We start from the raw sequence: 12620 nt of genomic DNA on the forward strand, positions 1-12620 counted from the left end.
CCCCCACCATCTGATCACAGGATGTGAGGTTCAGTGTCTCAACTTTAATTCCTGTTTGCCTAAGGGCACCCGGGTCGGGTTTCAACACCCGCTGTCGTCCCCGACCATCATCCCTGCCTTATCTTTCCTCGCCGCTCCGACGTCTGAGCCAGCGTGAACAGCTGGTCAAATTACTGCAGTAAACTCAGGGCTACTGCACAGGAAAATACTCCGTCCATCAAATACAGCAGTCTGTCTGTCTCTTAGAGGACCCTCACATCGTCTGTCCAAGCACAGAGGACCAGAACCAGGACATGGGTTTAACAAGATCATCAGTCCAAATGAGAGAAACTAACGACCAATCACAACACAGGAGGCCACACATAGAGAAAAGGCACCATTCACACTAACATTCACACTAACATTCACACTAACATTCACACCTGTGGTCAGATTAGAGTCATAATTAAACTTATCCGCAATGTATTTTTGCTGGACCGCAGGAGGAGAGCCCCCTGTGGCCTCTCCTGGTATTGAAGAACAGATTTAAAGTTGACCAACATGAGACTGAGCTGATGAAAATATGAAACGTTTCAAACTTCACCAAACCAAAACCAGAGACCGTCTCTACCTCAGAGCTGCAGCCTCAACAGACTCCAGGATTCAAGGACTCCAGGACTCAAGGACTCCTCAGAGCTGCAGCCTCAACAGACTCCAGGATTCAAGGACTCAAGGACTCCAGGACTCAAGGACTTAGTATCACTGTAGTATATCCTAGTACATGGTATCGTTGCCTCTGTATCAGGACACGTACGATACACAGTCCATTCAGGTTTTCTACTGTAGCAGTGGTTGTTGTCCAGGTGGTTCACACAGCACCATCTGACTGTAGCCTCTGGGTGTGTGTGTGTGTGTGTCATGATCCGATCACGTCTACAGTTTCTCAGAGGTCCATGTGGATCTGCTGCAGCCTGGACGTCCATCACTGTTCCAGTGTTTTTAACTGGATTTCTTAAAACCAAAATGTAATTACAGACTGAAAGCAGGAAGCTCTCAACTCATCTGGCAAACGGAACACACACACACACACACACCGTAACACACACACACATCATCTGCCACACATTCACAGCCAGCACAGGTCTTTGACCAGAAAATGTCAAAATGTTATTTATCTTCACACATGAACTGTGTGAAACTCAAATCAAATCAAACATTCGTGAAGTTTTTGTTCTCCATTCTGACCTCTACAGGAGGAGTACGTTTCCTCTGCTCTCCTCTGACGCCCACAGATCACCTCTGTTTTGACACTTAACTCCCAGACTGGGTTCAGACGTTCACTATTGTCCAGAGTATTCAGTGAAATCCAGGACTGTATTTTTCAGTTTTCCTCCTCGTCAGACTCACGTCTTTTTTCTGTTACTTGAAAACTACATGTGGACATGTGTGTTTTTATAACCGTGTTGATTAAACCGCTCTGGTGGTTCTCACTTTAGGATGAAACAGCATAACCTGCTGGTAAATCACTGCTGATTAAAGAGTTCTGTGAAAGGACTCACTCATTCTTCTCCAGATGCAGATGAAGCTGCTGACCCTCGGCTGAGATCACCACCTGGGTCTCTGTGGGGGGCTGTGAGGACAAAGATGAAGAGGTTATTCAGGTCAAAGGTCAATAAAAACAGCATTTTATTTCTCATGTATGTAGAGACAGAGACACAGACTCACCTGTGTGTTTGGTCCAGGACGCAGCCACCTGGGAGAAACAACCTCATATGTCTGGACCTGGTCCAGGCTCCTCCTCAGGGTCTCCTGCCGTTTCAGTCCTGATGGAAGAAAAAAAAAACATTTCAAACTGAAGGTAAGAAAATCACTTCACTGCTGTGTTTTTGTTATTCTGACACGATAATCTGATTAGATCAAATCTGATCACATGATCCCAAACTACTAACATCTCTGACCATTTTCAAAGAGACAACAAACTTCACAGGCAGCAGGATCGGATGTAAACACAGGCGGAGACAGGCTCTCTAACTGATGACCCAGACCACGTCTGCTGCCCACGTGGGTCGCTCCAGTTCATTGATGGCCGTCACAATTAAACAGTAAAATGAACAAAAAAAAAAAAAAAAAACTTTCTCAGTGCAAACTGAACATTAAGAGTCGGGGTGAACACAGTGACACACCCAATCCTTATGGCAATACCAGATAGTACCATAGAGGGAGCCCATGTACCATCAGTGGTACACACACCACAGTTTAAGAACCACTGCTCTGATAAATGAGTTAGAATTAAACCAAACAAAGAACCACGTGACCGTCTTTGTTCTTAAAGTAATCAAATTAGTGCGACGCCATCTACAGTACACGGACGTTCACAACAGCAGCTCAGGTCCAGGTCCAGGTCCAGCCATGACGGACAGACTCACCATCAGTCTCAGCGGCAGCAGACACGGCACAGCCGAACAGACACAGACGGAGCCACAGACGAGCAGCCTCCGAAAACATTCTCACGGCAGACGGGGTTTCTACAACTGCAGCCGCACATCAGTGAGCAGCAGGAGCGGAGCGGGGAGGAGGCGATGCTGCTGCCGCCGAGGCATCGTCTGAGCAGCGGGCCGTCCGTCAGATGCAGCTACATCTCTGCTCCACCCCTCCCTCTCACACACGCACACGTACACGCCTGAGTCGGAGGTTTGGCCGAGACCAGGATTGACTTTCATTCCTCCAGAATACCGAGCAGCTCTCAGATCACAGCTTCAGCAACGACCGTACGGCTCAGTGAAAAGGTCAACCTGACGTTTGAAAGCACCGTCAACATTTACCTTTAACGACGTCATCAAGGCTGAAGATGACGCCGTGAAAGACGTGATGGATTTACGCACGTAAAGAAAACCCCCGTCACATAAAGATTTACAATGGAGATGAAAGTGATCAAAATTACATAAAATGACATATTTTAATTGTTAAACTGAGCAAAACAAGCGAAATATGTCGCATTAAAAAGCATAGCGGTTAATTAAACCAAACCTCATCTTACCCATGGTAAAGAGTAACATTCGTTAACTATACGTTCTATAGAGAAAAGAAAAACAACAAAACTTTACCAGAAAGAAACCTCTTTAAACCACACATTTAACGACAAAGCGCAAAAGCACTGAAACCATAAGAAAGTGCCGTTTCACCGCTAACAGTTTGGTTTAAACTTAGCTGAAATGTTAGCAAGCGTAGAGACGTAGCACTTGTAGAAGAAAGTCCGCGCAATTTCACTCACCTCTGCCGCCGCCTCGACTCCACAGTACTCTCAGATAAAAGTTTTTTTTTTTTTTTATTACTCAAAAAGTTAAGATACCCAGTCCATAACTTTAAGGTTTATGTACAAAGACAAACAAAGCTAAACGTTAACTTAGCCACTTAAAGCTAGCTACTCACTAGTCCCGCTGCCATTACGTAGACAGCTTAATGTTGAATGTTGGCGATATCCAAACATTTTGATGAATCCTTTAAATTTTAAAGGATTCATCAAAATGTTTGGAAAAAGTTAACTTTTTCTTTTAAACTTTAAAACATGTCTTTCTTTAAAAACAAACCACAACATAACCATAAACGTCACTCTCCTGAAGGTGGTGCAAGAGTTGACGGATGGTCATCTAGAGTAAGTTGTTCAAGGGTCAAAGGTTTTACCACAAGTGGACAATTCCTCTTCCAGATTGTTTAAAGTAATAAAGTAGAAAAAGTTAACAGCTCACATTCTGTTAAACTGAGTCTCTGAGTGGACGTTGTGTTTTTAAAGACTTTTACACCAGACCTTCAGTGGGAGTGAAGTTAGAAAAACAAGTATTAAAAACGGTTTATTTTGTCCTCAGCAGCTGAGCCTGAGCTCTGTCTCCTCTTACAGGATTTTTATGACTTTTCTTTTGTACAAAACAGCCACAACAACAACATGACGTGAGCTGTGGTTGATTTGTGGCTGAAGAAAGAGTCAGAGTGGAAACAAAACCTGTTAAATGAGCTAATAAAAGACTGAACATTAAAGAAAGTGTGTTAAATATTCCTCGTGTGTGTGGGGGGGTGGGGGGTTATTTCAGGCCCGGCCCTGCACGTAAACACATGCAGTCCTTAAATAACTACACAACCTGCCACTGTCTTTGGTCTGTAGTACTGCATGTCGTCTCGCTGGAACGCCACAGACAGAGGTAGTTGGCAGCGGTCCAGGACGACAGAACCAAACACAAAGATTTCTAATTTCACCAAGTCAGGTGACACATGACATCACACAGTTAGGAAGAACCGTTTATAGAAAAGAAAAAGAAAAAATCAATAAAATGGCCGTCCCTCTGTGATGAATGAGATTCCACCTGATAACAGTAGCTCTGGGCTTTGAACACAGTGACTGAACCAAAAATACTGCTGTCCTGGCTGCCAGTAAGTGATCCTACTACAGTAACCGTCCCAGTCGGAGCTGCTGCGTGGACACAGGGTGTGTGAGGTATTCTTAGCTCTGATGACAGCGCAGCTCCATGAATCCATTCACATCTCTAAATGGTGTCCTGGCGTCAGGACCGGGCCGCTCTGCTGCACTCACGGAATACTTCTACCTCACATGTACTTCCTGTGCACTACAGAAGGGAGCGCCGTCTTACACCACGGGGGATTTTCTGATTCTTTTTAATCGATGTTTTGGAATTCTTTTGCACACATTTTTTTCCTCCTTCTTCTGATTCAGGGCCTGGCTGAAGTTGTTTGATCTAAGCGGTTTGGCACTTGGTCCAGTTATTTTATTTTGGCCCCTCTGTGATGGGTGTGTCCAGCTGATCAGTTCAGACTGCTGCAGAAGAACTGCAGTGTTAGAAAAAAACACTGAGCAGAAAAATGTTTAAAAAAAATCATAATTAATTTTGGGTTCATACATATCTACATTTACACACACATACATTCACTCTGTGACAATGAATTTGCTACTTCCCTCTCACTCAGGCTTCTGAAGCCACGTCTCACTGGTTAAACATGTTGGTAACTATTAACTAAAGGTGATAACTACAGTTCACTGGAGAAATCCTCAGACGTCTCAGTCTGTCAGTGACAGTAACTGCATCGCGGCTCAGTTGAGTTTGAATCCCTCAGTGAGCGTCATCCTCCAGGATGTCTGGGTGTTCGTCCCAGAACTGCTCTCCAATGATGTCGCAGTAATGAGCCTGGACCCTCCTCCTGCTGCGGATCACACTAACCTCCTTCTCCTCCTCTTCATTTGAAACTTTTATACATTTGGTAACAGTTTCATTTTGCTGGATGCAGAAATGAGAAATGACATCATCACCAAAGACTCAGTTCAACACAGAACTCTCCTTAAAGAGCAAAATCTGAAAGGATGTGAGATTTAAATGAAGGCGTGACGTATGTTTGTCGTTAGAGTGATTCAGAACAAACCTTGGTCCAGATCAGAGTGGTGCCTTTTTTGTGTAGTGCAGATTCATTGTTGTAGTTGATGTTGAACTCTGAGAACAGGATCTCATTCTTATCTGCAGCTACTGTTCCCTAGAACAGGAGATATTATAAAAACAACACATTTATAAAGTATTGTCGAGGTCACTGCGTTGATAAGTGATGAAATAATTGATAACAACAATTCCACAGAACATTTCGACACATCAGCTGTTATGACATGGGCACTTCCACTGAACAGTGACTGGCAGCTGCTGTCAACATGAGAATGATGACAGACTACACAACAGAGTTTGTTTGTTTTAAACTGTCACCTCACAGGTGTTGAAACTACAGCTTAAATTTAGGTTTTAACTAACAGGAAGTGATGGTGATTCTGACGCCTGCAAATAGGCATCAACATTTTTTTTTCTTATAACATATCTGAATAATATCTTTTTTTTTTCACTTTTTCCAGAGGAACATTTTTTCTCTGATTTGTTTGGACCTTTTATTGGATTAAGCCTCATCCTCACCTTTAACCGATCCTCGGCCTGGGCCGTGCTGAGCCCCCCCGTCTGCACTAATGTCCAGAACACTGTGTTATACAAATTATTAAAGTGACCTTGAAGAGAAAAAACAAAACAAAGTCAAACTTAAATGAACTCATTCAAACCATTGTAACAGTACAGTACAGTACAGTACAGTACAGTTGACTGTCATCTCCTGTACAGCAGCCATGGTTTGAACTCACAGTCGGCCTGCCTCCAGCTCAGGTAGTCTCTCAGGTTATGGTTGGTGGGGTACAGCACCACACGTCCATCAAAGCTCGGAGGGTACAGGAGAGGCTGCTCCCCGAAGAACTCTCTCCAGTAAAACACGTACGAGGAGGAAAACTGGGAGGTCACGTGGGTCATGAGTTTACTGTCAGAAAAAAACCCCAACAATTAGAGAAAAAGACAGAAGAACACAGAGGGGTGAGATCACGTGTCTCCTACCTGGCTCTCCTCCTAAACAGAGTGGAGTTTCTCTTAAAGACAAAGCTGAATTCGTCACTTTGACCATAAGCTATGACGACATCCTCCATGTCCTCCATGACAGAGCGAGCACTCCTGCTCATCAGGCCCAAGGCTCGGTTGTCATTGGGCTTTGTGAAGTTGTGTTGCTCTGAAAACCTGTCAACAAATACAACAAGACGGTTTATGACACACCATTGTTTTAATTTAAAATCCTTCAGTAGTCGTAGCCTGGCTAAAGAAAATTAAAATTAAAATAAAATAACGAACCTGTGGAAATTCCTTCCATCCAGCCTGACAACTATGTAGCAGTTTCGTAGACAGGTGTCATCGGTCTCAAAGTTGCGGACATATTCAAACTTGCTTTTTGCCATGTTGCTGGAAACAGAAAAACGAACTCGTCTCACATTGACAACACCGAACCGAAGGCATCCAGCGAAGATCGGCGTTTTTGCGATTAACATCCCAAAATTACCGACCAAAAATAACGGAGGGTTTTTAAACCATAATCCATATAATTATGCCAGTTATTTACTCACACACAGTTTTCATGTGTTGTTTGTTCTCTGCACCCATATTAACCCCAACTACAAACTTCATGGAAATACATTTAATTAATGTACTGATACTACACCAACACTAGTAGTACTCGTTAGTAGTCGCGTACATTGAACGTAACTTGTCAGACTACACAAAAAGGTTCTGTCAAAGTTGTTATCACCGGCTGATTAGCTACACATGTTGACTAGGGGCCGGTCCGTCCGCAAAAGAAGCCGTAGTGGAAAATACACATGTAGTCGCTATGGTTCCACTTAGCGACAGAAATGAAATAATATTATTACGCGGACAAAACACATTTGTTCTTATAATCCCATATAATTACAAACACCAATTAATGTAATTTAGGAATGTGGTAGTTTAATGTACGTCGTGTGTTGCTGTTTCGTCATGTTGTTTCATGAACGTACGTCGTGTGTTGCTGTTTCGTCATGAATTAAACAATATTAGAAGTTTAGCCACCAACCATTATCCTGTACGTTATCGCCCTCTTGTGGCAAACAGGCGTGCGTACACGAGCGACGGTTCTTTATGAGCTTTTCATTCTTATTTAATATTTTAAAACGACCTTTGTTTTTTTCATGAAGGGAAATACACCTAAACATAAAACTATGTCGTCACCGAGGTTATATTTATCTTTAACACCGACCGCTGCTCTTTCTTGTGGTCGTTAGCGATGCCTGAAAAAGCTGCAGAGTGAGACATCTTACTTGACATAAAAAAAAAAAAAATCTCCCAGCATCCCCCGGGTGTGTTGACCTGCGGTTCTTTCAAACATGGAGGAGAGGGAAAGAAGCGAAGGAAAGAAAAAAAGTCAAGAAACCAAATCAACAGAATCACCAGCTGCCGACACTGAGTCAAGGACGGACCGGACATCAGGCGAGAGTGACGCGGATAAACTCGACGTCTGTTCGGATCACTTTGACCCTCTGGCCGCCCTGTACTCCCCCACTGTATCAGTACCGTTCCCAAACGTCAAGTGTTTTAACAATGTGGCCGCGTACGAGAGCTTCCTGAAGGGAGGCCGGGGCCGAGCCAAGCCGGAGAATGTAGAGAAGAGGAGGCTGAAGGCGATGAGAGGGGTGGCGGACCCTGAACGGATCGAGAGGCTGAAGAAGCTCATGGTTAACAAGGCAGAGTCAGAGGAGGGGGAGAGCAGCAGAGCTCCGCGGGGCCGGAGGCACAAGCCCCAGAAAAACGTCCTGACCAGGATGCCCTGTAGGTCAACACCCGCTACTACAATTAGTCGTACTGCAGTTCTTGTATTACTCGAATGTTTTCTTATTAAATGTACTCTGATGTTCTGCAATACTGCAATACTCACTACTGATATACTTATAACTACAGTACATCAAGTACTGTAGCCTCTTAGAAAATATTCTCTCGGTTCAACTTCTAGTAAACACTAGTACTGTTACCCATAAAACAGTGGTGTCTACCAGTGATTGTGTCAGTACTGCAGTACTCCTCCCTAGTACTGCAGTACTACACAGAGCAGATGTAGATGAAGTAGAGAAGACAGATGGTCTTCATCCTGTTTCTGTACCATAATCAGTGACTTCCACGACGACGTTTACACATCTGTGTGTGCAGTGTGTAAAGGCAGTCCACTAGGGGAGCTGTACCGATGTGTGGAGGAGAGAATACGGGTCAAAGTTCACATCAGGACCTTTAAAGGGATGAGAGGAGTGTGTTCTGGCTTCATCGTGGCCTTTGATAAGTTCTGGAACATGGTGAGTTCCTGATGATTTCCTGACCGCACACACACACACACACACACACGTTTGTCTCTGTGCTGGTGTCTTCACTGCTGGTGTGTTGAAGTCCTGTTTCTGTCCTTTGTCAGGCTCTGGTGGACGTTGATGAGACGTTCAGGGAGCCTCTGTTTGGAGAAGCCCTCTACCATGAGAAAGCTCTCACCGTGTTCAGGGTACATGTTAGATTTCCTTCCTTTGTCGTCAGGTGATACTGTTGACCTTGTGTTGACCTTGTGTTGACGGCAGCGTCTCTGTTAGCTGTCAGGGTTTGTTGACACTACGATGTCTACGTCTTTAATGTCTGGAAGCAGCAGTTCAGTTAACATTTGTTTAAAGATGACATTTTCTGAATAGCAGAAGTAAAACTAACAATGTAAATAAAGATGGCGCTCCCCGGCTCCCCCTACAGGTTCTGTCCATGCCTACTAACGTCACCTTTTCTAATCTACAGCTCTTTGAGAAGCTAAACCTCCAAGAGAACTCTGGAGACGATGAGTCAGCAAAGAAGCACAGGTCAAAGGAAGGTGTGATCAAACCTGTGGCCCCTGTGACCAGGACGGTCCAGTCAGACACTGGTGAAGACCAACAGGATAAAAACAAAGTTTCTCTGAAGGCCTCACAGAAATACGGCCGAGTTCACACACGCCACGTCAACCAGCTGTTCATCCGAGGGGAAAACGTGATTCTGGTCAATCCACAGCCGCTCTGAAGACGTCCGGTCAAAAACAGGTGTTTGGTTGATGAGGACTGACAAGAATCAAACTGTTGACTATGTTTGTATCATATTGATATGGTGTTTTTTTCTTCAATTTGAAAGAGAAATTAATAAAAAAGTTTTTCATTTGTTACTTTCTCTTCTATTAATACTAAAGCCAATAACCTGTAAACTATAGAGCCAACAGAAAGATCAGTTAAACCTTGGAACTGTTCAGATGTTACAGTACAGAAACAAACCTTTTACAAATCAGTGACCTTGTTACTGTCGGGGCAGAGCACCAACCACTCCACCACCGTGTGACCCCCTTCTCTTCCATTGTCCTCTAACATGAAACTTCCTGACGCTGCTTCGCCAGTGCGTGTGTGTTGGGGTTTGGGCCCAGCAGGGGGCAGCCTACACGCATGCGTCAGTGCCATCACGTCGCTTCTCTCTTTTAGTTTGAACAGCGCTGACAGCGCAGTCTCCGCGGACTTCATAAATGCACGATGAATAATTGAGTGTGTGAAGCTGGAGATTACAGACGGCACTCAGAGCCTGTCATTTGTCCTGACGTCTCCGATTGTTTCCACTCTTTAATGGCCACATTAGCCGTAACTGCAGTGTTTACTGCATCAGCGGATGTTGTTGTTGTCTTCACAGACGTCAGCGGAGGTTGAGGATGATGAGCGACACCGGCTCCTTCTAGTTCTTCTTCATTGGACATCAGGGGCTCTCATTAACTCTCTTATAAATAGGCCAGGCTCCGTCAGCAGATGAACCGCTGCTGCTGCTGCTCCACAGCCTTTTCATTTAATGTATGAGAATATTATTAGGAAAGCCCATTTAGCAGCTGCCCCGGGGGGATTAGAATGGGGGCAATTATTTAATGTAAGTTGTGTTATAGCCGTGTTTGTCACCTAACAAACCTTTCTACGACTACTGTCTAATTATACTGAAGTACTGGGACAGTTACAACACTGTGACAGAACTGTTGTTTTTACTCATAAATAATGACGTGACCATGTGGTGAAGCGGACCACAGTTCGGACTGTAACCCTGACCTGCTGTGGTCGGCTCCGGCTCCACTCAGCTGTAGAACGAAGTATAAATACACGGAAAATACTCACCTTAAACCCATCACATAACCACAGCTGAGGCCGATGACAAACTGACCAAAAACAAAACATCATCCGTTAACAGATGTCAATCAACTGTTTAATGTTGTAAATAAAGAATCTTCATATTTAAATCAAATCAACAAAAAAATGCAAAATTTTCTTTAACAATTGCATATACTAGTGTTTTAGTAACAATTCTATTTCAGCGGTCCAAAAGATTCGATGTAAAAAAAAAAAAAAAGAAAAAAAAAAACAATGCATAAAACAATCTAATGTGATTTGTGAATGAAACAGCAAAGAGATTTTGGTCATTTCGATGCTCGACACTCTGATGCTTGGCTTCCTGAGCCTCTGGGAGAGAAGGGAAGAACGACTTTGATCCTACTGGGCCGACACAGTCCACTGTCCCTCCTCTGGTCAGTGGACCACACACACACACACACACACACACACACTCCATCACAGGGACCCGGAGGTAAACATGGACAGGCACTTGAATCACACAGAAGACGAGGACCGTCACCAGAGTCCAACACACAGCACCACAGCGGCCCCTGTGGACACTCCCCAGACTGCAGTGTGAAGGTAACGAAGGCAGCGTTCGTCAGGACCAACGTTTGAAACACAACACTGGACGTTTGTCTTTATCCTGATCACGTTTTTTTTAATATAAACTAAAGTTTCACTTTGTTCTAAAAGTGAAATAAATAAAATGTCATGCATGAAGGCACAAATCAGAGTGGAGTGGACTGGAGTGGACACACCCGTGGACAGTTCGTCACCTGGACTCCTGGCTTCAGGCACGAGTACAGCTGAGGTGTCAGCAGCCGTCTCCACCAGACGGAGGTGGGTGGAGGCAGGGGTCTGTGTTAAAGACCACCTCCCCCCCGCCCCTCCCCCACACACACACCTGGTTCTTTCTACTCGTGGATGATCTCATTTGACTGATTAGAACATTCCTCTTAGGTAACAAATATAGACAAACATTTATTTGATATATGTAGTCACTACACTACTATGAAAGGCCACAAGTGACGGTCTGTTTAAAGACAATCTCGCACGTTCACCGTCATGGCTCCTCGAGCTGAAGGCCACCAGTGGGCGCTGAAGAACAGAGAGGCGTCATAATTCATTTGGTCTGCAGAATAAAACCCTTCACATTGTCACTGCTCTTCTACAGGAACTTCATAACTTAGAATTTTTCCCGGGCTCCAGATTTCTATTTACAGCTCAGTGAAAAAGTGAGAGCGAGCGTCGACGTCCACGCCCCACGTTAGAAAGTTAAAATGGCTAAAAGGTCATTTCATCCAAACGTCTGGTTCTGGAAAGTACAAAAAGATAAATCAGCTACTGTTTTTACATTTTTGCTATTCTGGTCATTCCGTTGATTGAGGTTATTAGGCACATCCTTCTGAACGCTCTCACCATGGCAGACACGTGCCCGTGCACGGGCGCGCAACCACACACACACACACACACTTTCTTTGCACTGAATCCTTACAAACACACATACACACACATTCAGGTTTTTACCACAACGTGGTGTCACTCTTAGAAAGCAGACTGCAGGGTGTTAGTCTGATGATTGCTGACATTATTCAAGTACTTTCTGTTTCTTTGCAGCTCATTATAATCCTTCACCAACAGACACAGACACAGACAGACCAACACCACTCCTCCTAAATGCCTTCACTCCATCATTTTCCAAAGTTGCCAAAGTCAGCGAAGGCATCGTGTTTAGGCTGCTGCACCACTGCAGGACTCATCCCCATCCCCATGACCCCGGGCATCCCCATAGTCATGCCTCCCTGGGGCATCCCCATGTTCATGGCCATACCCATCATGCCCTGGTTGGAGGCCATACCCATCATGCCCTGGTTGGGGGGCATCCCCATCATGCCCTGGTTGGGGGGCATCCCCATCAGGCCCTGGTTGGGGGGCATCCCCATCATGCCCTGGTTGGGGGGCATCCCCATCATGCCCTGGTTGGGGGGCATCCCCATCATGCCCTGGTTGGGGGGCATCCCCATCATGCCCTGGTTGGGGGGCATCCCCACGCCCATGCCCATCCCAGGAG

At 44.8% G+C, this 12620-nt stretch overlaps 4 protein-coding genes across 10 annotated transcripts in view; 1 reads left to right on the top strand and 3 right to left on the bottom strand.

Annotated features, from left to right (window-relative positions):
• adam19b (ADAM metallopeptidase domain 19b) overlaps window positions 1-2853 on the bottom strand; it is a 17417-nt gene extending 14564 nt beyond the window's left edge. Inside the window, exons 1-3 of the mRNA XM_025063182.1 lie at window positions 2406-2853; window positions 1705-1802; window positions 1539-1609 (exon numbers count right to left, since the gene is read on the bottom strand). Coding sequence (XP_024918950.1) covers window positions 1539-1609; window positions 1705-1802; window positions 2406-2484 — 248 coding nt within the window. The 5' untranslated portion in view covers window positions 2485-2853. The remainder of the gene's footprint in view (window positions 1-1538; window positions 1610-1704; window positions 1803-2405) is intronic.
• Window positions 2854-4256: 1403 nt separating this feature from the next.
• On the bottom strand, window positions 4257-7488 carry thg1l (tRNA-histidine guanylyltransferase 1-like). 4 transcript variants are annotated; one of them, XM_025063181.1, is made up of 7 exons: window positions 7438-7488; window positions 6684-6791; window positions 6396-6572; window positions 6152-6321; window positions 5934-6022; window positions 5404-5511; window positions 4257-5261 (listed from the first exon to the last, which is right to left on the bottom strand). In XM_025063181.1, the coding sequence occupies exons 2-7, from the start codon at window positions 6785-6787 to the stop codon at window positions 5097-5099; spliced, it is 813 nt and encodes a 270-aa protein (XP_024918949.1). In that variant the 5' UTR covers window positions 6788-6791; window positions 7438-7488; the 3' UTR covers window positions 4257-5096. The 4 variants fall into 4 exon arrangements, with proteins under 4 accessions (XP_024918949.1, XP_024918948.1, XP_024918947.1 ...); XM_025063180.1 differs by lacking the exon at window positions 7438-7488 and adding an exon at window positions 7081-7252; XM_025063179.1 differs by lacking the exon at window positions 7438-7488 and adding an exon at window positions 6953-7252.
• A 138-nt stretch (window positions 7489-7626) lies between these two features.
• On the top strand, window positions 7627-10784 carry lsm11 (LSM11, U7 small nuclear RNA associated). The gene is made up of 4 exons (XM_008327658.3): window positions 7627-8189; window positions 8565-8704; window positions 8818-8901; window positions 9180-10784. The coding sequence occupies exons 1-4, from the start codon at window positions 7748-7750 to the stop codon at window positions 9435-9437; spliced, it is 924 nt and encodes a 307-aa protein (XP_008325880.1). The 5' UTR covers window positions 7627-7747; the 3' UTR covers window positions 9438-10784.
• The window catches only part of clint1a (clathrin interactor 1a), an 11773-nt gene continuing 9779 nt past the window's right edge, over window positions 10627-12620 (bottom strand). For 2 of the 4 annotated variants that reach the window (XM_008327657.3, XM_008327656.3), the window contains exon 13: window positions 10627-12579. In XM_008327657.3, the coding sequence (XP_008325879.1) occupies window positions 12241-12579 (339 nt within the window). In that variant the 3' untranslated portion in view covers window positions 10627-12240. Of the gene's footprint in view, window positions 12600-12620 lie in introns of all 4 variants that reach the window. The other 2 variants (XM_025063178.1, XM_008327653.3) reach the window with 2 other exon arrangements.

Source organism: Cynoglossus semilaevis, chromosome 15 (genome assembly GCF_000523025.1).
Source record: "Cynoglossus semilaevis isolate Cse_v1.0 chromosome 15, Cse_v1.0, whole genome shotgun sequence".
NCBI lineage: Eukaryota > Metazoa > Chordata > Actinopteri > Pleuronectiformes > Cynoglossidae > Cynoglossus > Cynoglossus semilaevis.